A 26,477-nucleotide genomic window follows, 5' to 3' on the forward strand; every position below is an offset into this window, starting at 1 on the left:
TATAACAACTTTTCCCTACATCACATTTTGGTGCATCCAACTAAACATGCCACCACTGCCCTTCTCCCTTGTTCAGACTCCCCCCCCCCCACCAATGTGGACTTTCTTTCATTCTCTTGTCTCTCTTTCCCGCTGATGTATTTATGTTGTTGCCACTGCTGCTAAATTTATCATGCAAAAGATTACTGCACTCAATATAATTAGAGACTAATTAAAAATAATGTTCTCCAAATGGCCAGGCATACTAGTTTCATAGGGCAATCTTTGAGTCTGCACTTACACTTTTGAAATAACTTGGCTGGGTTTCAGCTTCACAACATGACTTAAAATAGCTTGGGCTCTCGCTGACCCCCCCCCCTTTTACACACTTAAAATATCTGAGTATTGGCACAGTGAAATGCAATACAATTTGCCTATACTGTAGTTTCAGCTGGCATTTCAGTTTGGCTTGGGGAAAAACACTGTTTAGTACATGCTTATCTAATTCTGCTTTTCCTTAGAATATCAGGTCTGGGGCCATGACAGAGCTGGGCATGCTGTGTCCAGTGAACATCTCATTACAAGGCACTTGAGTCCATTTATTGTAAAGTTCCCCTTTGTAGCACACATTGCTACTGAGACAAGAACCCGGCCTTCATGGCTTTATTAAATTAGGCAAGACACTTAAACATCTATTTGTCTGCGTGGTTGAGGGGGTCCATGTTCAAACCCTCACTAAGGAAAAAATAGAAAAGAAAACACAGAATCTGGCTTTACAAAAGTTCAGTCCAGAGTTAACACAATAGTTCAATACCCTGGTCATAAGACTGAGGAACAGTGCCTGGTAGGGTTTACTTTTCCAGTAAAAAGTTTGTTTGTGCAAGGGAGCGCATACGGTATCAGTTTTCATGTGATCTTGGCTAGATTTACTGGCATGACTCCTCTCATTATTGAGTAAAATTAAGCATAATCAGAGTTAGATCTCCATGTCATGGCAAAGGCATATAACCTAGTAAAAGGCTGATCTTGTGGTCAACTCATATTATGTTATCAGAAAGTTCCAATGCCATTTACTTTTATACATCTTTAGTGGTTCTGAATAAGGAACAGAATGTTGCATCAACATATTTCAGTCTGACATCTCCACGTAGGCCTGGAAGAGCCTCCTGTCTGAAAGGCTGAAAACATACTGTCAGTTGGTATAGACACCAGTGAGTTTGATGAGCAAATGTCCTATTCAACAACAACAACAAAACATCATCAACAACAAGAGTTATACCCTGCCCCTCTGACTTCATACAAATAAATAATGCCAAAACAATATAATTTCCTTCTTCATCAGCTAAGGTAGCTGGACGTATGTGCCATGTCAATAATGACATCCAGTCATCATTATTATTTTGTTCATCTGGTGCATTAGCACTGGTTTTCAATTCTTTAATTCCTTATAGCCCCCAGCCTGATAATTTATTATTATTCATTTTACCGTTAGCATTTGAATAAATCTGCTTAGTGTTTGCGTTCTATTACAAAAAATATGAACAGACAAGTGAGAAATAGGGAGACCGACCACAATAACTTAAGATCCCAAATAGCAGGCTGCTATCTCTTCAGATCTGTTCTGTGCCATCTATAAATGGCCCCTAATGCTTCCTATTAAACTTCCAGGAAGCCTATTACATTTGCTATTAAAAGTAAAATGATTAGCTGCCAAGGGCACTGTTTCTGAGAGAGTCTGCGGAGCAATTTTTCTTAGCGAGCAGGAGTTTAGATACGTTGCTATTTTCAAAGTGTCTTTCAGAAAAGCACTGATTGAAATCAGCAAAAGTGCCAAACGGTAAAATGGTAGAGTCAAGGTGAGAGGATAGGGAAAGAAAAAAAGCTGCACTTTCCTCTAAAGAGTTTTGCATGTGGTGCTGTTCAGGTTCCAGAAGCTCTGAACTGATAAAAGCAGCCAGCAAGATAAGTCTCAGACTGATCAATACCTTGCAGATAGGATGAAGCTTTCATTTTGATCTAAGGGTGTTTTTTAAAAAAAGATAAATAAGAAGAGTTATTTAATTTTGCTTGGCTCCTCCTGATACGCTCGGTTGCTTATGCTTTCATGGTCCCCTTTTCTTCACACATTCTCGATCATTTCTACACCAGATGAAGTGGAACATACGAGAATATCCAGCAAAAAATACAACCGCCAAATATTAATTTCCCTGGATAAATGTACAGAAGTGGAAGGCTAGTAGGACTTGTTAGATCATCAAGTCTCCTTCAGTGCTTGCTATCTTGGTTGTTGGGCAAGCATAAATATTGTGTGGAAACAATATTATTTCACCCAACGTGCCAGAGTGTTTGAGACTGGCCTTAGTGGAGAGAAGGCACGCTGGCACAGACTTGTCATGTCCCAGATGAGAAACAAAAACAAAACCCCAGGAGAAATTTCCAGAAGTTCCATAGAAACTTTTGGGGCAAGCTAAGGCCATAGATCATGAGGAGTCTCACGAGTCCATTCCTCCAGGTATGCACTTTGGGGATATTTCCTTCAAGGGCCTGTACGTACTGGTGTGCAGTTCTGGGATTTCTTGTTTTCCTGTGATAAGTTCTCAGTGGAGTATTTATTATTGTTTATTTGATTTCTCACCCACACTTCAGCAAATGGTCCCAGGGTAGATTAGAGCAATACTAAAATACAAAATTAAAAGCTGATAAAACAATTTACAATCACAGGATTGGGATGGGTCCTAAACAGGTATATTTATTGTGTCAAAGGCTAGGATAAAGAGGTGACCTTCAACAATTCCACAGCTGAGGGGTTTTCCTGGGTTGCCACCCCCAAACCTTTGATGGCAGTGGAACTACCAAGAGGGCCCCAAGAGGTTCTGCAGGGAAGGAGGCAGTTTTCCAGATATTTGGGGCCCAAGATGTTTGAAAGCTGGGAAGATGATGTCCACACAGTATTGATGTTGCCTCTGATTACATCTGTGATTGCGAGCATGAAGGCAGAGTTTCATTTGTGTCTACATAATGGTGCTCCTCTCTTTTAATTAGACATTTACTTGTAAGACCTTCTCTCCCATTACAAATAGCTTTATTTCAATTTATAAACCAAACAGCTGTTCCTTCGGAAACAAAACTAAATGTCAAAATTTTGCTTAATTATCCAGCAGGCATCAAATCAATGGGTAGTATCCCCCATAATTGAAATTAATTAGCTTTTTACTAAAAGACCGAAAGGTAATGAGGGAAGAGTTGCAAATTATAAAAAGCTATGCAAATTCTGCCTGTTGGTAAGTTTCACACCTCCATACAATTTACTGCTTTCGAGCAATGAATTACTCTTTTGAGCACAGCGTATTTAATTTCATGTCATTTTTCATTTCACTTGATTGAAAATAGAAGAGTGAGAGAAAAGGATTTATTTAAATGATAGCACTAAAAGCTAACAACATCAATGCATTACAGACTCATAATCTCTCCCCCCACCCCCCAGTAATTTAGTTTGTGGCACGTTTAAGAAGGAAAAGAGGTAATGTTCCTAAATACACTAAACTAGTGGTCTCCAGATTTTGAAGACCCAGTGCTATGTTTGATAAACTTAGAAAACATGGGCACTAGCACAACACCCATTTCATAGCAAGGCAAACTGATGATGCTCAGAGAAATGCTCACATACTCCAAAACAGGAAAAACACAACACCACAACATAAAAACCCAGAACCAAAACCCACCCAAACAAACAAAAACATAGATTTAAAAAGATGGGAGTGGCAGGTGGCACAGGGGTGCCAGGAAGGTTTCTGTGGTGCTTTGGGGTCTATAGGTACCACGTTAGGGACCTCTGCCCTTATTGTTTAAACAGTTGATCATGAAACCAAGTAGAGGGAAGGCAAATCTGTACTTAATTCAAAATGGTGTCCTTGAACTGATTGGAAACAGTGATCATACTGCTATCAAATTCAAAATACATTTAAGTGAATAATGGTGAAGGTTGTCCAACACAGTCACATTTTACTTCAAATAAGAACATTTTACATCACAGTTTACTTCAAAATAATGAGGGGACTGGTGAAAATTTCCTTATTTGAAGTAAAATGTGACTGTGTTGGACAACCTTCACTTGTGTTGGAGAAAGGGAAGGAGGAATCGTTTGAGCAGGAATGAATTTAAGGGAAAATGGTAGTGAGCTACTGGGAAGTTATAATCTTTGTGTCTCCCTGACCCTCCTGACTTTCCTTTTCCACTTCAGTCCTTTAAGATTAAGATTTTGGGTGTAGCAGTTATGGAGAGAGAAATTAGACTAGGATCAGCTCGAGAAAAATGGATCACTTTATGTTGCATCTTTAACAGTCCCTTGAATTGGCCAGACATTACTTGAACTAATTCTTATGTAGGCTCAAGAGCCCATAGCTCGGTGACCTCAGTATTAAATATTCTGCCTTTTAAGAATATAAGAAAAGCTCTGCTGATATTAGACCAAAGGTCTATCTACTCCTGCATCCTGTTTCTCTCAGTGACCAGCCAGATGCCTATAGAAGTTGTATTTAGTTGATATTCAGAATCATGCTGCCTCGGATCCTGGTGGTGGTATACAGCCATTGTAACTAGTAGTAACTGATAGTCACCTTTGAGCTGTTTGGTTCAGTTATGCATGCCTTGATATGATATGATTCCTGAAAGACAGGATTCCAGTTTCTTCTTTACAGGAATATAAAAAGCTGTCTTATACAGTTTAAGTACTTAAGTACTTAATTTGTTCCGGTACAGGTTAAGTACTTAATCCGTTACGGAGGTCCGTTCTTAAACCGAAACTGTTCTTAACCTGAAGCACCACTTTAGCTAATGGGGCCTCCCGCTGCCGCTGTACCACTGGAGCACGATTTCTGTACTCATCCTGAAGCAAATTTTTTAACCCGAGGTAATATTTCTGGGTTAGAAGAGTCTGTAACCTGAAGCGTATGTAACCCGAGGTACCACTGTACTGAGTTGGGGCATCTGGGTCAGTATTGTCTAGACTTGCATACCTTCAAACATTTCTCAGATGAAAATGGGGATGTCCTATTTAATAATAATAATAATAATAATAATAATAATAATAATAATAATAATAATATAATTCTACCCATCCATCTGACTGGGTTGCCCCAGCCACTCTGAGCAGCTTAAAACACATATAAAAACAGAATTAAACATTAATCATTTAAAAAAACTTCCCTAGAAGGATTCCTTCAGATGTCTTCTAAAGGTTGTATAGTTATTTATCTCCTTGGTTCAGGGGTTGCATAACTCCATGCCCTCCAACATTTCTCCACTGAAAATAGGGACATCCTAAGGAAAAGCAGGATTCTGGAAGCAAATCAGAAACCAGGAAGGCTTCTGTAAATCTGGGACTGTCCCTAGAAAATAGGGTCACTTGGAGGAGCTGCACTTGACTGGCAGCACTTCTCTAAGATTTCGGACTAAATTTTCTCCCAGCCCTAACTAAAGACACTGGGGAGTGAAACCGGGACCTGGTGATGGACATTCAACGCCAGTTATTTTAAGGGCAAATGAAAGGCACAGGAATATTTTATTCTGCTTGAAAAGAATGTGACAACAATCTGAATAGGGTCAGTGTAAACCAGAAGAGAGAGCGTGAGGCCACCCAGACTTTGCTGGACTGCAGCTCATATCATCCCTGCCCATTGACCATTCTGCCTCGGACTGATGGGAGTTGGAGTCCAACAGCACCTGGAAAGCCAAAATTCCCCATCCCTTGTTTTAAATGTTTTATATAATACAGTAATTGCAACACATTGTTATTAAGAAATACTAGTAACTGCATAGTGTGGGGTCTGTAAGATATAACTATATTAAGCTGCTAAAAAAATTGGACAGAGTTTTAAATTGTAATTCAACGCAGAAGTCTGGCTTGCAGTGGTGGTCTTAAGTGCATTTTTAATGTGTGTAAATTAATGAAAGCCTCTTTCAAAATAAAGTGGCTCTCACAAATTTGATTGGCTAAAACACAGAGATATATATCTACTGTGCCTCATTCCAGTTCCATGTAGTTTTTCTTTCAACAAAAACATTAAAATATAAGAGATAGAGATGTAGCGTTGGGTCTGATTGTGCTCTTTTTTTGTTTCAGAGATCATGAAAGAGTTAGGTTAGAGGGATAAAGTAAAATCTTCCATGTGTGTGGCCAAGCTTTCTCATGGGAGGTAGTGGAAAAGTGCAATCAGTCAATAAATCATTTTATTTGTATGCCGCCTTTTCAAAGTTAAAACCATGCTCAAGGTAAGGTAAAGGTAAAGGGACCTTTATTTATTTCTCAGCAATCCACATAAAACTCTGATGGTATAAGAGAAATCTTCGTTAAGTGAAATCCATGTACAATACAAAACACAAGTTGTGTACATGCAGGGTCTGCCTATGCATTCAGGATCCTGACAGTACATACATAGGCTCTGTTTGCCAACCCCCCCCCAAAAAAATAATGTACTTGCAGGTTGAGATTGGGGTAGTGGACATCATCCTACTACCCGTCTATCTGCTCACTTCCCTGGTTATTGACTGTTCAAAGTATCAGAAGACCTAAAATGCTAAGAATGATGTGATTTCTTTGTTTGTTTATTTTATTTATTTATTTTAAAACTGCTTTCAAGTAAATGCAAATGGATGGGACAACTGATCATTCTGGGCAGCCACTGATGACAGGGGTTCCGCTTAAGGTGTGAGAAAGAAAATCAATCAGCATATCAAGTTCCAAAGGAAAGTTATGGCCAAGGGCAAAACTGCGTGTTTCTCCACATGCATAGCACTCCATGCATAAAGCTTATTAAATTCTAGTTTTGAGTGTGTGGAACCTGCACAAAAAGAATCTCAGTTCTTTGTTATTAATAAAGTTTCTTATACTTCATATAAAAAGCTAAACATCTCAAACAGATTGATTTGGGATCAGTTTTGCCTAATAATTATAGCTGTTTATATTGGCAATATGAATAATTGGGGGGCAATAACTTTATAGAAGAGCTTATGAAGGTTATGTACGTTACCATGCGGATGCAATATGGAAACAATATGGTTGTTGTTGTTGTTTAGTCATTTAGTTGTGCCCGACTCTTCATGACCCCATGGACCAGAGAATGCCAGGCACTCCTGCCTTCCACTGCCTCCCGCAGTTTGGTCAAACTCATGCTGGTAGCTTCGAGAACACTGTCCAACCATCTCGTCCTCTGTCGTCCCCTTCTCCTTGTGCCCTCCATCTTTCCCAACATCAGGGTCTTTTCCAGGGAATCTTCTCTTCTCATGAGGTGGCCAAAGTATTAGAGCCCTTCATGGATCACTGCCTTGCTGTGGCGAAGGGGCTTGAATAACTCAGAGAAGTTATGAGCTATGCCGTGCAGGCAGTGGCGTAGCATGGGTTGTCAGAACCCAGGGCAAGGCAAGTAATTTGCACCCCTAACCCATGGATTTGCGCCCCCTAACCCGTGGATTTGCGCCCCCTAACCCTAACCCCCAGATGTTGCGCCCGGTGCGGCCGGTCCCCCCTGCACCCCCCACGCTACGCCACTGCGTGCAGGGCCACCCAAGATGGACAGGTCATAGTGGAGAGTTTTGACCCAACGTGATCCACCTGGAGCAGGAACTGGCAAGCCACTCGGGAATCCCTGCCAAGAAAACCCCATGGACAAAGACAACACTATGGTTACTATCCCATTTAATGTCCTTAATTCCACTCCCCACTACATGAAAAACACTTGCATGGAAAGTCAAATGCAAGGTAGAAAGTGTACCATTGAATATGGGCACTCTTAAACAAGGAAACTGGACAACATGTGCTTTATCAATCCTGATATGCCTTCTGGGTATATTTAATTTCATTTATATGTTTCTATTATTATACATATATATTACTTTTTACATCCAAGTCTTTATTGTATAACTTGAATGGTATTTTCAGGTCCCCGTTTGCCTTATGTTTAAAAGCAAGGATGCAAGTAGTTTCTTGATTTTATTTAGGACTCTAAAAACAAATCCTACAACCCACAATTTTCCATTAAAATGGTGCATGTGAATGATGCTCCAAATCAACAGATTCACAGCAAGTCTGAAATTTGTGTCTCAAATTAGAGGAACAACCCCACTGATTTCAGTATGTGGTTGTTTTGCAAAGCAGCCTCAACATTTTTGAGAGGGGGTCATAAGGCTCTATAACAGGACTATGAATTTGGCCTTGGCTTGGTGTGCTAATTATGTAACAAGCATGGCGATGACTTGCTGAGCAATTTCAGTGCCTCCAGCCTACTTAGGTTAGCAGGTATTGTTGGAGGCCAAAAGGCGAATGAGTTAAACCACCCAAGACGTAAAATAGAAATAGCTCTGAAAGGCACAGCTTGGATAGCTTTATTGTTGCTATGAAATTGAATACATGCATTAAAAAAAGAAGAACAACAAGCGTGAAGTGTTTACTGGGCTTTTAGGAGACATATTTATAGATCCTCACAGACGCACCATGATGTATGCAGAAACTAAAATTATATCCAGATATTTTGGAATCATTAAATGCAAGCAATTCAGGGCTTGAAGAAATTTAGAGACTGAGGTGATTTTCATCTGAAGATTTTTCCAGTCATTCATGATTCATAACTAGGGTTAACACAATACATAGAATCCTGAAGCTTCCCTTTTCTTGTTTGCTTAGACGGCCACCCTAAATTTACTTACTAGAGTGTAAACTTCATTGAACTCAACAGGCTTATTTCTCAGGGGCCAGGAACCCATGAGCAGAATGGTTGTCGACTGTATACAAAGCAAATGGCAGGTTTTCATAAATACTATAGAGATATAAATATCAACCACTTTGTAGAAATCTTCTACTTTGATACATCTGAAATTGGAGAGTGACATCTTTCTGGACCTCTTTGCCAAAAGTGGGAAGTGTGTAGCTGTCATTTTGCTACCTTCCTTTCTTGGTTTCTTACTTCAGAGAGAGAGAAAGAGAGAGAGAAATGTAGGACATACATTTTACATTAATTTTCCAATTATTGGACAATATGAATCCAGGTTCTTCTGTTTTAATGCCATCCCAAAGGTTAGCACTGTCAAAAAAGCATATCATTCTATAGTTTTGAAAAGGCCAGTTATCTTCCAACAATGTTTCTTTTTCACTGAGGAAAAATGTCAGCTATGGACCTTTTGGTTCAATAAATGCTTTAGGAAGATTAAATCACTAGTTAAGGAAGCTAAGCAACATAGAGCTAGAGTGTTCGACTGAAGTAACAGGAGAGAAGGGATGGATCAAATAGCTTACTGGGTATATTACAATAGTAGTATATTGGCCTTTAATGTAGGTATGAATATGTGTTAATAGTAGAATTTGACTGAGGTAAACAGAGCTGCTGTCCTTCCTGGAAAGTAATTGACAAACGAACATGATACAGTATAAAGAAAATGGTTTCAAATTCGTATGGGGACCTGTGTTTCATTTTACTGAACACCGCCCTTCCCCCCTTTAAGTAACTAAATTTAGGTCAAAATAGGAAACCAGAGAGCAGTGCATTGAAAAATGGACAACTGAAATAATGTTTAGACAAAAGACATAAACAATGGAAGGTGGTAGTCAAGGATTAGGGATTCACTTGGAGCACGCAGAGTCAGATAAGCAAAGTGCCAAACTTCTGTTGTGTCCTTTGTCAAACTACCTAGTCTCTATATGAAGGCAGGTTGGCCAAAGATGGGGAAAATAGGTGCAGGCAGCTGCCAGGAGCAATGCAAGCTTTTCTCTTATCCTTCTTCTAGTCCAACTTCTGTGAATATGTTGAATATGCTAAGGAAAAGCAGGACATTCTGGGATCAAATCAGAAACAAGGATGGCTTCTGTAAATCCGGGACATCCCTGGATAATAGAGACACTTGGAGGACCTGCACTTGACTGGCAGCATATGGTAGGATGTCCCTGTTTTCATTGGAGAAATGCTGGAGGGTATGGAGTTATCCGACCCCCAAGCTGTCTGAAGGCAATCCTGTATAGCTAAGTTGGTTTTAATGTTTTATTATGTTTTTATATATGTTGTAAGCTGCCCAGAGTGGCTGGGCCAACCCCGTAAAACGTGTAGGGTATAAATAGTAAAATTATCATGATGGAATGGGATGCCCCTATTTTCATCGGAGAAATGTTCGAAGGTATGGTTTCTGTGTTGTGAGTTTTGCCAACCGGCTAACCTTATTTTGCATCATTTAGTTACACTTGAAACAATTTGAACAGCATCTACATGTATGTTTTTCATAGAATTGTAGTATGCCAACTCATGTCAGCCCATGTCATGAGAAGGGCTTCATGCCAGCCAGCTAACCAAAAGTGGTGGTAGTTTCTTCTATTTCTGACACACAGAATTCAGGCTGGTGAGAGGTCCTCTTTTGGGCTCTTTGAAGAATCCAAGGGCACTGCCATAGCCCACAAGGCCTTGTTTCAGGGCTTTCCGCTGGTTACAACTTCTCTCCAATGGAATGTGATGAGGAGGGGACTGTGTGCCATCCTAATCTTCCCATTCATCCATCAACCTTGGGGATTAAGATTGCTTTAATAGACAACAATGTATGCAGCTCATAGGGTAAAATGTATACAGCTTGTAGGGTGAAATTATTAGGGTACTCATTTACTATTTTGTGATTAATTTTCTATAGAGTTTTTATAATTTATTTTGACTAACATAACACTTTTTGAATAGTTTAGCAAGAGTCTCAGTTGATGTATATTCTGTAATTAGTAGTTAATGATATTGTAAGACAACCATTTATTATTAGTGTGGTGTTATAATAGGAAGTGCGCTATGTGAAAATGTTTAATATAAAGCTGACTTCATTTGGGATATCCAGATAATAATATCACTATAGAAAATGTGAGTATGGGGACAAGAAATTCTGGGGGATATTTAATATTTTTTCAATGATAAGTTCATTATCAAATGCTGCGCATTGTATATAAAAATTGCAGCTTAATATTTTTACAGTTGGACTGCAAAAAATTTCTCTTTTTAAAATAGAAAGTGTGGCAAACCTTAGCTCTCAGTCTCAAAACCAAAGTATAATTTATTTAACCTACCAAATTGCTAGTTTGTATGATTCTCCAACCGCTTTGCAAATAGCACCAAGGTGTTTGGGTCCCACATGTCAGGAAGTAGGCTGGATTTTTTATGAGGTGTTGGAAGTTTAAAATAGCTAGTGCTAGGCTTCTTATATGTTTGTTAATTTCACTTGGGCATTTAATAATGAGTATTAACATAATTATGATTGGCTGCTTACACCAAAATGCTCCACAGGTAATCACACTGCACCCAAAGACTTAGGAACGACAAACAGTTCTTTGTGAGCCAAAAGTGAATTTATGAAACTGAATTGTTTAACACAAATAGCTCTTTGTGAACCTTGTTAATTTGCTGATAGACTACAACATGACTTGTGTTCTAAACAGAAGAACTGTACGGAAAAAGAGGATTGTATGTAACATGGACCTTGCTTAACTATTTGCTGGTTTATACAAATAAATCTATTTGGATTATTCCCACTTCTATTGAAGACAACAAGGGAAGCTCCTCTTATGGGCAAAGTGAGACATTGCCCTACCAAAAGTCTGAACCCCCAGAAATCTTCAAAGCCTCTTCTTTTATGTAACTATTTGGTAAAATATTGATTTCCCTTTGGATTTCTTTCCTCTCCAGAGCTGCTCAGAAGTTGAACTTGTCATCCAAAAAAAAGAAACACCGGCCTTCTGCGTCTTCTGTTTCTGAATCTCACCTATTTGCTACCAAATTCAGCACCATCCTACAGACTTCCCCTCCACCTGCTCCACCATGTTTGCTGAGGGCAGTCAACAAAGTCAAAGACACTCCAGGACTGGGCAAGGTAAGGATTAACCCACAGCAAACATCTTTTTTATTTTTCTGGTAATGGGAGAAAACATATGTGTAAGCATATTTGTTGCAGCTTCACCAATGTTTATTGTAACCAGAGCTTCTTTCTGTGACAGTCATTGCTGGTATGGAGTGCCAGCGCTACTTCTTCTTTTCCTGCCTATGTCAGCCATTTTGTGATCATACCCAGGACACTTTTATCAATATATACTTAAAAAACAACAACAAAAAGAAAACTGATTGTAACAAACATTTACAGTGCATACCATGTGCAACTGCTTACAAATAAGCAGTGTTTTTTTCTGGGAGGACGCAGGTATATGCATACCCCTAAACATTTTGTGAATTTTGTACTTTTGTCCATTTCTTGTATTTATTTTTCCTGATATTAACTATAAAATGGTGATTTTCTTGAGTCAAAATGAGAGTAAAAAAGGTAAAGGGACCCCTGACCATTAGGTCCAGTCGTGACCGACTCTGGGGTTGCGGCGCTCATCTTGCTTTATTGGCCGAGGGAGCCGGCATTTGTCCGCAGACAGCTTTCAAATCATGTGTCCAGCATGACTAAGCCACTTCTGGTGAACCAGAGCAGCGCACGGAAACTCCATTTACCTTCCTGCCGGAGTGGTACCTATTTATCTATTTGCACTTTGACGTGCTTTCGAACTGCTAGGTTGGCAGGAGCAGGGACCGAGCAACGGGAGCTCACCCCATCACGGGGATTCAAACTGCCAACCTTCTGATCGGCAAGTCCTAGGCTCTGTGGTTTAACCCACAGCACCATCCGTGTCCCCAAAATGAGAATACCCCTAAACATATTTTTAGAAAAAAAGCACTGCAAATAAGTCTCAGTGGAACTGACTCCCAAGTATGCGTTCTTAGGGTTGTAGCCTAAAATTATGAAGAGAAAATGTTCATGTTTGTGTATAGTGCCCATACACACAAAACTGGGGGCCTTTGATTTATATATTTGTTTAGAAAATTTATAATTTGATTGATCAATTTTCCAGGCAGCGTACAGATCAATTTATGTACAAACATGGCTAAAGACCATAAACCAGTTAAAAGGAAATATACATAGAAGCATTATCATTAAAAACAAATATATAAGTCAATAACACTTTAAAACAAATTAAATTGTGTGTTTGAATAGGCTTGCTGAAACAGGTAAGTGTTCAGTTAGCATTTAGAAGAATATAGTTACACACCTGTCTAATGTCAAGAGACAGGAAAGGAACAACTCCTTACAAATGTGGAATTGTGTGGCACTTGTAAAAGTGCAAACTCCAAAAATTGCAGGGATTGAGTAGGCATGTATGAAGGTGATTCCTTAAGTAAACCTGTCCCGAGCCATTAAGGGTATATTAAAAGGTTATACTGATTGTTAGAGTTGTTCAGCGGAGTACTTAATCTGGCCCTTGTGTAGAAATGAATTATTTCTACTGCAAGAATGCACTTCAGAGCTTTACTGCGGAACAGTCTTAGGTACTAGTTACAATAAGATAGGTATTACAAAATAACAAAGCAACACATTGCAAACAAGCAATGGCGCTCAGTTATTTATGCAGTTCAGTAAACTTTCCTCTCTCTGGTCCCAGAGGGAGATCCTAAGCTTGTTCATCATTGCAGAATTTCTCTGCAACTGCTGCGGCTGCGGCTACTAGTCATCTCCAACAAGCACACACTGGCTTCTCAAGTTTCATCTTCCTGCTGCGACAGCTCTGCAGCTGGTGTTTCCATGTTTCCAGAGATGAGTCATCAGGTAGCTTATCTCATTCTAATGGAAAAAATACCAGCATTCTCTGACGCTTTTGCCAGAGTGGAACCTTTTTGCCTAAGGCAAACTTGCCATTACAGCATTTTAAATACAGTGCATTCAAACACAGCATTTTATGTACGTTAAACTTATAACTTTAACAATGGTTCCCCTGTAACATGTATGCTGATAATATATAAGCACTGCTATTTATGTTTGGTATGCTTACTACAGAAAATGCCAGATAACAGTGATATAGCCTCAGGCAAACAAGCCTGCTGCATAAAGTGAGAAGCAGCTCTAGAGAGGGTGTTTTGGCACATTTCTTCATGTGTACTGGGACACCATGCACTTTTACAGACAAATCTAATTTAATACATTCCAAAATACTTTAATTCAATTGCTTAGTATATGAATTTGAATTAATAATATACTACATAGTCTGTAAACTAACCTGTATTTTCTGCTAATCATAATTCAAAGTCTGAGTGTAAGTAATTTAATTTCCTCTTAGAACAGAAAAAGGTAAATGTAATCTCTTTATCTGAGCTGGTCTAGCCTGTGTCTATTGATGTCTGAGCAGTCAAGCTCTTTGAAAACTTCTACAGGGTTATGATGCCATCCTGCTCTCCTTGTTTTCTATCAGTGATGTTTCTGCAACTTGTTCTAAGTTAGAATAGAAATAGGTCTTTGTGCAAGGCTGATAGGGTGAGTATATCAGGACTAGTAGCTGTTTAGGATGGCAATAGATAGCTCAGACATTGGCTGCGCTGGAAAAAGGGATAACCAGTAAATGGAACTAGGAAGAAAGAGAAACTGCCCCATTAAGAGACAAAAGGTTGATTTCCTCCCTGATGTACCTCTGAAAAATACAAAGTGTGTCTACCAAAATATAAACAAACTCTTCCTCCCTAGCACGCCACTCAAAAGCCTTTATATATTACATTTGAAAGATGTTCAGATGCTTTAGGTAGAAACCCTGAGGAAAGTTTCTAGAGGTAGGGAGCAGTGACTGAGAATGCCTTTTCCCAGTCTTTCTTTTCCTTTGTATAGTCAAGGACAGGGGTCAGCAAACTTTTTCAGCCGTGGGCCGGTCCACCGCCCCTCAGACCATGTGGTGGGCTGGACTATATATTTTTTGGGGGAGGGAATGAACGAATTCCTATGCTCCACAAATAATCCAGAGATGCATTTTAAATAAAAGCACACATTTTACTCATGCAAAACCACGCTGATTCCTGGACCATCCGTGGGCTGAATTGAGAAGGCGATTATGCCGCATCTGGCCCCCGGGCCTTAGGTTGCCTACCCCTGGTCAAGGAGAAGTATCAAGTGACTAATCTTTGGTTGACAATAGTGTAAAGGTGAAATCTAACTTTATATGTCCCTATTTTCATTTCTTGAAATGGAGAGGCCAGAAAATGCTCCACACAATTTAGTAATGTCAATGATGAGATGCATGAACTATGGACAACTCCGCGATACTTTAAAAACCTTAAGTGTGTTAAATGTGTTTTCAATCTAAAGAACTGTGAAAGCAAATGAAATTGTCTTTGGAACTTTCTGTCATTAGCCGCTCATACTGATGAAGGCAAGCTTCCCTTGTCAATGGTGAGAGCAGCTGCAGTGCCCTTCTCCCCACAAAAAACCCTTTGGCTTTGTACTTGCATTTCCTAGCATGTATGTAGTTCTATCCAACCGTTCCATCATTACAGAAGGAACAGCATGCTGACTTTGTATGTCTATTTCTCTAAAAGCATTGTTATATATGAGTAAATATAGGTATCATAAGAAATGGCCATAAAACATATAGCTAAACAACTAAAATATATACGGCATATATAAAATATATACTGCAGGATGATCTGGATTTAAGAGAATGTAGTGTGTATCTAGGGGATGAAGATATTGGGTGGACTGTTTCAGAATAATTAGCAGATGGTAAGTACCAAACCACATTAATCTAACAACTTTCTGTTTTAATTGGTGGTTAATTGTTGACGCAGCTAGCCCTACCTGCTTGATATATATTTGCAATACAAATAAAGATTTGGCTATCATCCAAGTTTTCAGAGACACTAAAGGTTCTTTTTATTTCAAAAGAGGGAGACACAATAGAAAAGTATGTACTGACTCACACGTTGCCACTGGGTAACGTCTTCCATGCTGTGACTATCTCTTCGCAAAGTATATTGAAATTTGGTTGGGATCCCAAAGCAGTATTGGTTTACTGTTATTTTACCTTAATTTCACTTTCTCTGCCTTCTAATGCCACCCTTCTGTTGCTTTTTAATGACGTTCCACCAGTGTCAAAGGCATTGCTGCAGCTGGGACTCAAAATCTTAATGAGGAGCAACGAGAAAAGAAAATTGCATGTCATGGGTCTTCTCTGACCCTTCTCTCTCTTCTGGATCAATTCCCAACCAAATCCAATTAAAGTAAGAGGTGTGTGCTGCAATGAGCTGTATAGTGCAAATTGGTTTGCCATCTCGCACAATGACACTCATCTCTGCACACTCATCTTGTCCAGAGGTGTTTCAATTTGTATCTGCAGGCCACGCTTGCAGGCTTGTAGCCAGATGTTTGTAAGGGATTCCCACAGAATTTAATTTTCTTTTATCGTCAAGTGCTTCCTCTTCCATAACAAAAAGCTTGTGCTTTTTCATTCACATCTTTTCTGCATTTCAGTCACTATGCTATTCTTTGGCCTGGTCTGTATGTGACTGGGTAACAGAATGTACAGTTTGGATTTTGGATGTGAAGAAAGCTATTCTATCAGAAAGTGCAGAAATTAGAGCTGATTTTGAATTCTTGTCTATATTGGAAAAAAAACATTTCAACACCATTTTAGATAACACTAGAAGCTGTGTTTATATTATTTTAATGGAGTGCATGCTTGCAGAGAGAATTTACCATCCATCTACAACAGAGAAACAACAGGAGAGAGGAAAGGCCAGGAACTGGCAGGGAATCACAGAATGTTCTCTCATTTCAATTTTTGGTTCAGAAGCATTACTTTCAGGGAGATGTTAGTTCACTTTTCCAGATTTTTGGTTGTTGTGGGGGAGATTAGGCTCTAGCAGAAGGGTTTGTGGATCTGGGAGCTTTTTTATTCTTTTTGGCCACAAATATCTTTCACAGTGTATTAAGCTTTTCTGAAACCTGTGTCCAGCTTCTGAAACATGTGCTGCTAATATTCATCTTGAGAACCTTAAAAAGGAAGCAAGAGGGAGAGCTATCTTTCCTTCTGAAGCTTCAGCATTGGGACACATAGTAAGTCAAAAGTTAATTGCTGTAGGACAAATGAGAGCTTCAACCATTATCCCTTGGAAACAATTTCTGAGAGGAAGAACAAAAACTGTTTCTCCTCAGAGTTACCATGGTTACTGATGTAGGAAAAAGAAGGAATACCCCATGAGGCATTTTAAGAAGACATGTGCGTTCATCATTGTAGTCAAACCGATTGTTCTATAAATTAAACAGTTAGTTCCACTTGGAATGAAAGCCAGGTGGCCTTTAGCCCTCAAATCAGAGTGGCCCCGTAACAGAGATATTCGTCAGGAAACAGGTTTGATGGATATGACTGAGGCCTTTGTTGGCTAAGTTCAGTGTGCACTTTCAGGAAAATGTTTACTACCTTTCCCTACACGCTTTTTTTAAACACACACACACACACACACACACACACACACACACACACACACACAACTTTAGTTCTTCTAAATAAAGGAAAAGAGCCATGAACACGATTTAATCTCTGACTTCACCTTCCTCATTAGTTTCCCCAAACTTTCAGTGTAAACTTTTTCTTTCTAAAGAAAAGCCTCTGTCAGTATCCCCCCTAATAGTGTGGGCTAGGTTGTATTTTTACCTGGCTGCACCAGGAGTTGTGTGTGTGTGTGTGTGTGTGTGTGTGTGTGTGTGGGCATGGCAGAAAAGCGCCAGTTTGAGGCCAAGTTATAATTTCAAAAACAATGAAAAAAATGATTTAGAATAAAAAATTAACATGTTTTTTCATGACTTACAAGATAACATATATAAGATGGGATTGTGGCATGAGTGGGGGAGAGGGCATGTATTGTAAATTGGCATTGAGGCCAGCAAATGATGTCTGGGCCATGCTGGACATGCATGTTTGTGTTCTGTCTTGCAAACGTGGTAGCCATATGGCATTTCCTTTTAGGCAGAGTGGGGAACCTCAGTCTTTGGGGCTGAATGCGACCATCCAGGCCATTCTATCTAGCCTTCAGGACTCTCTCCAGGTGACTCCCCACATTTTAGGATACATTTCTCACTGGCCCTGCTACTTCAGCGCTTTTACCTAGCTGGAATGTGCCCTGAAACAGGGACATTCTTGCCATGATGGAGAATGGAGGAGTGCATGTTTGTGTGTAAAAAAATAAATAAAAAAAAACTCTGGCTTTTGCATGACTGGAATGAGGCCTATTGGTCAAAGGTTAAAAAAAAATCACATCTATTGCTGTGGCCACTTTTGCCTCTCACCTAGCCTATTGCTGGCACACATTCTCCAGAAGATTGCCTGCAAAGCCCCAAGCCCACCCTTGTTTTACAGTTCCAGAGTTTCTCTTTAAATAGTGGAAGAGTACAGACTACAATGGAGTTGAACATAGCAAACTGCTACGTTAAATTAAAACCTTTGGAATGTTGTTACATATTCCAGCACTTATCTATAGCTATTTCTTTTTTTAAATAAACCACACAACACTATTATTTTTCTGTTTCTTAGATCACAATTTCTACATTCTATGTTTCATAATATATCTGCTTTTTTCTTTGCACTATCCTAGGCCTAGTTAATCAGTTCTAATTTGCTGTGCAGCTTTTGGAGCTGCATTTTGAACACAGTTCTAATTATTTGCTGAGATCTAAATCCCTGTGGAGAAGGTTATTACAAATTAGGAAAGTCATGATCAAATAGACTTAAAGTGAAAAGGTCATTCTAGTATGATGGTGCGTATAGATTTTAAACTTGGGTTCCTCCACACCTGGGATCTTGCAAAATAGACAAGCATGTACAGTATGTATAGTAAGTGTTTAAATAAAGGCTTGAATATGCATCTGCAGCCTTTCTCCTCCCCAAGACCTCAGAACTTTCCTTTTGTTATTTGATTCCTCTCTGCGTGTGCCCATGAGCTTTGCTCTGTGGAAAGTGGCAGGATGGTAAAACTGTTGGAAGCTTCACTATAGCAGTGCTGTAATAACAGAGACTAATGATCCAACTGAGTCTATTGATTCAGCCACAAGGTCACTCGGCTTTGCACTTCCTTAAAGACATCCTGACTAAATGTATGGCTAGTGGTGCATTGAAGAAGATCTGGAGATATACCTAAATACTAGGGAGGAAGTGTGGCACTTTACTTTTAATTTGACTGAGAGGGGTTTTTGCCTGCATGCTTGAGAGGTTGGCTAGATATAGGTCTCCTTCAAATGCACATGGCCAGCTTTTGATAGTGCAACTCCAGATGGCTCAGGTATGTATATGACTTCTGCTATTACAATGTGTAATGCCAGTGATGCGAGGCTTTCCTCCTGATGGTTGCAATGGTAGCCATTGGGTAAGATATACTCTGGGAAAGTGGTTCCTTAGTGCATGCAAAGAGAGAATTTATATTCTGAGGAAGCGTGTGCAAAAAAGGGCTACAGTAACTCCCAGAAGAGGAGGGAACCTGTAAAAATTGCCTTCCTGTAATTACCTTCCTTTTCATATCCTGACATGTGGATACATCTGGAAATTTGGTTTTAAATATTCCCTTCCTTGTTTTATTTCCTACTAGGTTTGTTGTTTTTATTTGTTGTTTGATAGGTTGTTTTTTTTTAAAAAAATGATTCTAATGTTGTTGAGATGGGTTTACTATTTACTGCTTTAAAAACTGAGTGAAGAAGTGGTATAAAAATCAAATAAATTAGCCGCCAACTTTTTGTTCACTCACTTGCCCACACTCCTGTACTCTTCATGTGCTCTTCCTCGTCTTTTGACTCCATTCTGCTGATTGGTGATCTCATAACACTATTACCACAATAGTTGTGGAGTCCAACTATTTTTTTTCAAAATCATAGCTTTCATATAGAACTCACTAGTGGTGGGTATAAATAATATGTGACACAGGACACCTTTTGAAGAGTGTGTGGCTTTCTCCTGGGTGAAAAGCATTTTGGGTAATTCCCGACCTGTTATTTAGATATTTGTTCTTCGCCATTAGTGATAATGATTATTTACAAAGTAGCCATGCAAGTACAATAACTATAAGAAAGAGCTAGATGAACGTTTTTTTAAGGATATAAATAAATATATAGCTAAAGTTGTGGGGTTTTTTTGTAGTACTGTATATTGTAATTATTCAGTAGATGCCACTTGGTGTGTGAGGATTTTGTGAAGCTGCTTTACTGTTGTATTAAATTGTAGTTCATCAAATCCTCTGGGGACTTTAATTGACTATATTGTAGCATTCTGAATTGATTTCCCTTGGGGACTTTCTATTCTGGGGAAATGTTGCCATTTATTTCTACATTGACCCTTGGATATAGCTTTTCAGAAGGTGGTGTTACATTTAAATAAGCAGAATACCTTTTAAAGTTCACAGAAAAGTTTGTTCTAACTGGCTTCTTCTAAAATATTAACTCCTTGCCTCTCTCTTCATCCTTTCTCAGCCCACCCACACCATGTTAAAATGATCTTCCTAAAGTACACCCATGTGTTTACTTTTTCTGTTGTCAGCTGACATCTCTTCAGCAGTTAGACGCACTAAATGTTAACACCTATTGCCAAGTGCTAGTTAACACATTCAATTAGTTTATATAATGCTGATGATTAAATATCAGGAAGAACAAAGTGTAAGTTAGGAACCTCAGAAATATTATTGTCAGTACATCTTTTTTAGTTAGTTTTTAAAGATGAAAACAAATATTGTAATCAGCTGAATGATGCATGTACATTGTTTTAAAAAGTTTAATGCCTTCTCCATCATATCTCCAGGCTGATGTAGGCAATATATGTATACTTGTTTCTATTACCAGAGAGCAATATTCCAAATATGTAGAGATGGCCCAGCACAGACTTGTAAATTCTGTCCTGGTTTCTCCCACAGGAAAATGCAACATGCCTATTAAAATAGTGTGAAGCTGTGTTTTCCAGCTCTGTGCCTAGATGGCTTTAGCCCAGGTACAAAGGATTAAGAATAAAATTCTGTCGTTGGCTACCGTAAGTCAGCCCGCAAACCTTAATCCCACTCTCTGGCATTTGCCCTTCTCCAAAAGCTTTTGCCACGCATGCAAATAATTTAAACATTGGGTTTTGCCTTTAAATTACTGTCATCTCTTAGGAGCGTGCTGAACTATGTGTTGGCACTAGATCTGACAGCGGCACTAGGGATGTGTGTGCTTGTCTGGCCACACAGAAGGTGGAGGCATGCACACTGATTGATAACAGCATGTGCAGATGTGATAAACATAAGGAGGCCCACACTCCTTTTGGGAAAGTTGAACAGCAACCCAAACGAGGAAGCTGAGCTCCCCAGGAGACTCATACTCAGTGTGCAGTGGGTATCGTGAATCTTTTCAGATTGCAGGGAACAATTTATCATGACGACTATTATGCGGTGCGAGGCATTGCTGAAATTGAACTCCACCAAGTTATTTCCCAGCTTATCGTGGCATATTAATAATGCAGTGATAATAATAGAAGTACAAATTAAAAATAACTAGATAGGGAAGATAAACAGCAGGTTTGAGACTCAGGGGAACTGAGATTGCTTTCAATGAAACAGGACAGGACAATTAGTGTAGGAGGGAAAAAAAATATGTTCCACTTCCCTTACTCAGTTCTTTACGTTTGGTAAAGAATTTCTCTCTAAGCATTACTTACTGGTATTTCCTTTTGGATAACAAATATATTTGTTTAGGTTTAGGATTAGGTATCTGCTGTATTAGGTAGGCACATTTGGTTTAACCAGCTCTCCATAGTCTCATCCTCTAGGTCAGAGGTGGATAATCTTTTTCAGCTGGAGGGCTTCATTCCACCCTGAACAACTTTCTGGGGGCTACATGCCAATACTGGTTGGCACAAGATGCCAAATGTGAATGGAGCAAGGTCAGAGGCTTCTACACACACACACACACACACACACACACACAACCTTTCTATCTAGGTAAGGCATTATCATAGCTTGACCACCCCAATCCTAGCAGCCTTGCACTTCATTGTGCACTTCATTTTGTCTGTAGACTAAGGAGCCACCCATTACACTCTCTCCTTTGTGTAGTTGCAAGCAGGTATATTGGACTAGGAGGGTGGAAGAGAGCATTCATGGTTAATCCCTAACTTTTCACCACATTGCTTTATTGTGTTCTGATGTGATCAGCTTCAGAGAATCCCACAATACCCTTAAATAACAATATAAATAGGATACAACATCCCAAGCACTCCTAAGTTCCCTTTATGGGTGATTATATATATGCTGCCTCTGATTAAAATAAGACCAACATGATGCCAACCTAGCAGTTCGAAAGCAAGTCAAAGTGCAAGTAGATAAATAGGTACCTCTCCGGTGGGAAGGTAAACGGCGTTTCCGTGCGCTGCTCTGGTTTGCTGTATGCTGGCTCCCTCGGCCAATAAAGTGAGATGAGCGCTGCTACCCCAGAGTCGTTCGTGACTGGACCTAACGGTTAGGGGTCCCTTTGCCTTTATACAGTGGTACCTCAGGTTAAGTACTTAATTCGTTCCGGAGGTCCGTACTTAACCTGAAACTGTTCTTAACCTGAAGCACCACTTTAGCTAATGGGGCCTCCTGCTGCCGCTGCGCCGCCGCCACACGATTTCTGTTCTCATCCTGAAGCAAAGTTCTTAACCTGAAGCACTATTTCTGCGTTAGCGGAGTCTGTAACCTCAAGCGTATGTAACCTGAAGCGTATGTAACCCAAGGTACCACTGTATATATATGCTGCCTCTGATTAAAATAAGACCAACATGATGCACAACAGTACTACTCAAAATGGTGGTCCACAGACCTGCTCCGGCCATTGAGCCATTGGCTGCTGGTCTACAGTGACTCCACCACAGCCCAGGTTGGGTGGGGCACTTCAGGGACCAAATATGGGACCAGTCTCTGGCACATTAAGGGGACAGGAATTACTCATCCACCACATCAGAGAGTTTGAGAAGCATGGATGTATAATAAAAGGATTCAGTACAATACAACATTAAAAAACAAGTTAATGTACAATAAAGGCAAACCACATGAAGGGAGTTCTGCTCAGGTGAGTGCAGCTGGTCTTTGCCCTTCTGTTGCATATCAATATCAAAGCACTGATCATAGATTTTTGCAGTGGGGTAGCCTATGAGCATAGACCCATATGCAAATGGAAGCTCTGCTTATTTAAAAAGAAGTGACATCCTATTCATCTTTTAAGTAGACAGAAGACTCTGCTGGAACAGAGTGACAGAGCGACTCCTCAGGAAATTGGAAGCACTTTACTTACCTCCCTATCTGTATGCGGCCCTATCTGAGTTACACTGACTTTCTTAGAGAGAAGTTGATTGGTTTCAATGTTTAATACAAAAATACAGCTAAAGATGAAAAGAAAAGAATCGGCATATAGGCTGAGGAAGCACCTCCTCCGTTTGTGAGGCTGCAGGTACAGGGGTTCAGAATCAGTGTGTCAGCCATAGTCTCCCTCTAGCATGCTCAGCAGCCGAAAGAGCTTTCCCCTTCTTCCTTTAAAGGCATAATTTACTTTGCAAAATAATACATTGTGATCATCCCAGTGCTACAGAAATACTCTTTGTACGAACCGTTTTAAAGCCTCAAGGTCTATATCAGACACTCAGTAGGTTAAATGGGTGGAGGAAGCAAATACTAATTTAGTCTGCAGAGCAATAGAAGACATTGCAAAAAAGAAAAAGGGAGATAAATTTAATAGCTTAAATCCTTCTCCAAGCGTGAACAGCTGAACTATGTGTGGGGATTTTCTCTGTGTTGGAAAGGATAGGATTTTCCTGGAAGGGGGTGTGACACCAGGGCTGCATTGCAACCTTATTCTCCACCAGCTTCTGTGGGCCTTACAGCATACACATACAGCTAACCATGTGATTAGCAACCATATTATTTATTGCCACATCATGGCAGCATTTTTGGATTTGTTATGTTTTGTCCTGAGACTGCAGTTGGGGAGGGAAGGCCTAAACCTCCCCTCCCTGTGCATTGTGGTGCTGATGACTATTACCCACTTCTAGTATTTACTTGTTCATCATGTTGTAAGCATTGCATACAATTAGTCTTTCGTCTGTGCAGTTCCTAGGCCAATGAAGCGCCCACTTTATTCATGTCTCTAATGCAGGGTTTTTCAACCAGTGTGCCGTGGCACCCCGGGGTGCCTTGAATGATGGTCAGGGGTGCCGTGAGCAACACTGTCTTATCCCGCTTCCTTCCTTCCCTCTCTCCTCCGATGCCCCCTTGTTCCTCTGCCTCCCAAAGGCTTGCACAGCAGTTTGTTGCAGCAGCCCTGGCTACAAGCTCCCCAGGCGAATGCTGCCTCAGGGGCTGGCCAGGGGGTGCTGGTTGCCAGGAGCTGAAGTGGCCTCAGAGTAAGCAAGCAAGTGGGTGGGTGGGTGAGCCAAGCCAGCCAGTCCATCAGCCCTTGCTTTTGGGAATGGACGGACTAGTGGGAGGCCAGGCAGGCCAGCCCCATGCTGGCCTTTCTTGTGCTTGCTGTGTGCCTAGGGGCTTAGTGCCCGGCACCAAAGGGGAGCCTTTCCACCATACAGGCCTGGTTTAAGCTAAGAGGTTCGTTTTCTGACACAAACTGTTAAAGGAGCGTTCCCATTCAAGTCAATAATATAGGAAATTGTGTTGGTTTTTCTCTGATTGGAGCAATTTAAAAATGGCAAGGAGCATCCAAATTCTGATTTGAATTTTTAATTTTATGATTTTGTTCTGGAAGTTTTAAAAAGAGGTACAAAATGTAACTTGATTGCACAAAGGTAACTTCCTTTTTTCAATGAATCGTTGGGTTTATTAAAAATATTTGGATTGTGTCACCAGAATAGGTGGAAAGAAGCACAGCTTTTTCTTTCATGAGAGGTCCAGAGGGTGGCAACACAAGACCGGGCCTTCTCTGCAGTGGCTCCCCGTCTGTGGAATGCTCTCCCCAGGGAGGTCCGCCTGCCGCCTTCATTATACACCTTTAGGCACCAGGCAGAAACGTTCCTCTTTAACCAGGCCTTCATTTGATTGACATTGTTTATTGGGTTGTTGTTGTTTTTATTTTGATTAAGTACTTTGTGGTTTTATATTCTGATTTTATCCTGTGAACCACCCTGAGATGCTAATAATAATAATAATATAATAATAATAATGATGATGATGATGATGATGATGATGATGCATACTGGTGCAGTTTTTTAAACAGAGATTAAGGCTCCCAAAAACTGAGAATTTACAGCTCCATCCTGGCTATGTTACCTTAGGGAAAAAACAAACCCAAATCTACTATCTAGAGTTATTGTAAAAAGGTAATCTTCTGATAATTCTGTTACTTGCCTGTGTTTGCTGGCCACATTTTATTTCATCCTTAAAGCCAGATGCAGCAGATACCCTTTTGCTAAATAGCAGTTGAATACGATGGCAGCAGAAGATTCGTAATCCTGCCCTTGCTGTGCACCAAACAGCTGCCGCAGCTGAGCAGCGAATGAGGAGCCCTGGCAAGCTGCATCAAGCATGCGGTTGCACATTGCGCCGATGCCAGGAAGGGGATAGGGCTGAAGTGTGGACTGTCTGACCCCTGTCCCTCTGGGTTTTTGTTTTTTTTAGATGCTGTCCACATGTACTCTGTTGCCTGGTGCAATTACCACCAGAACTCACCATATAATTCAAGTTTCAAGGAACATAGTGCGAACCTTGCAGATTGTAGTTGTGGTCTGAAGTCATAGTAGTCTTTGGCCATGGGTGATTTCTTTGGAGGACTGATTCTCCTTTAGTGGAAATCTAGGCGTGTTTACTCAGTTGTAAATGTGATTGTGTTCAATGGGGCATACTTCCTTTTAAGCATCTTTTATGATTACAGCCTTTGTTTTTATAATATTTATTAATTGGTACATTTGCTAAGCAGAACAGGGAAAAACTAAGTAGCAAATGGAGACTGATATTTTCTTTACTGCTTTCTAGGGCTACAACATCAGTCTTTTAAACATTTCCCCCCCTGTTGCCTGTCCCTTATATTCTGTTTCCAATTTCACGTTTGGCAACATAACATCTCAGAAACGTGATATAGATGTGAATGTTAATTTGATTGTCATTGTGTTGGTGCTGGTGCTCTGGAAAGGCATTCGTTGCATGCTCCTTTAAGCAGCACACACTTGTATGCCTTTGACAGATTGGGTGGGGGGAAGCATCTTCCGATGAGAAATTAGGTACTTCTGAAAACTAGTGTCTGCAGTCAAAAAGGCTAATCGTACAAATGACAGATACACGTGCTGGGCTTTCCTCTTTGTCCAGCCTTGATTGAGACAAGATGAGCCTGCTGCTGGCCTTTTGCAGTGGGTAATTTTGCTAGAACAATATCCTCCAGAAAAGGCTTTTATACTCCAGGGATGACAAGTGTAGCAAATTGCTTACAAGGCCCAGTCCTGCAGGCCTCTCTTTCTACATGATGCCAAGCCCTTAATACAAGAGAACCACAAAGCTGGAATATAGAGGCTTCTGTTGCTTCTGGTAAGCAACATTCTTTTGTACAGCCGTGCTGAGTTTCCAATCGGATTTTGTGTGCATTAGGGGTTTGATGTCTTCATAACAGAAAGAGAACTTTATTTTTTCCTAAGCAACATTTGCTTATTATTCGTGTTA

At 40.1% G+C, this 26,477-nt stretch overlaps 1 protein-coding gene across 5 annotated transcripts in view; it reads left to right on the forward strand.

The window, feature by feature from the left end:
• KIF26B (kinesin family member 26B) overlaps window positions 1-26,477 on the forward strand; it is a 266,992-nt gene that overhangs the window by 154,557 nt on the left and 85,958 nt on the right. For all 5 annotated transcript variants that reach the window (XM_083604169.1, XM_083604170.1, XM_083604172.1 and 2 more), the window contains one exon: window positions 11,673-11,856. In XM_083604169.1, coding sequence (XP_083460295.1) covers window positions 11,673-11,856 — 184 coding nt within the window. The remainder of the gene's footprint in view (window positions 1-11,672; window positions 11,857-26,477) is intronic.

This window comes from Podarcis filfolensis, assembly GCF_964270895.1.
Source record: "Podarcis filfolensis genome assembly, chromosome: 3".
Taxonomy (NCBI): Eukaryota; Metazoa; Chordata; class Lepidosauria; order Squamata; family Lacertidae; genus Podarcis; species Podarcis filfolensis.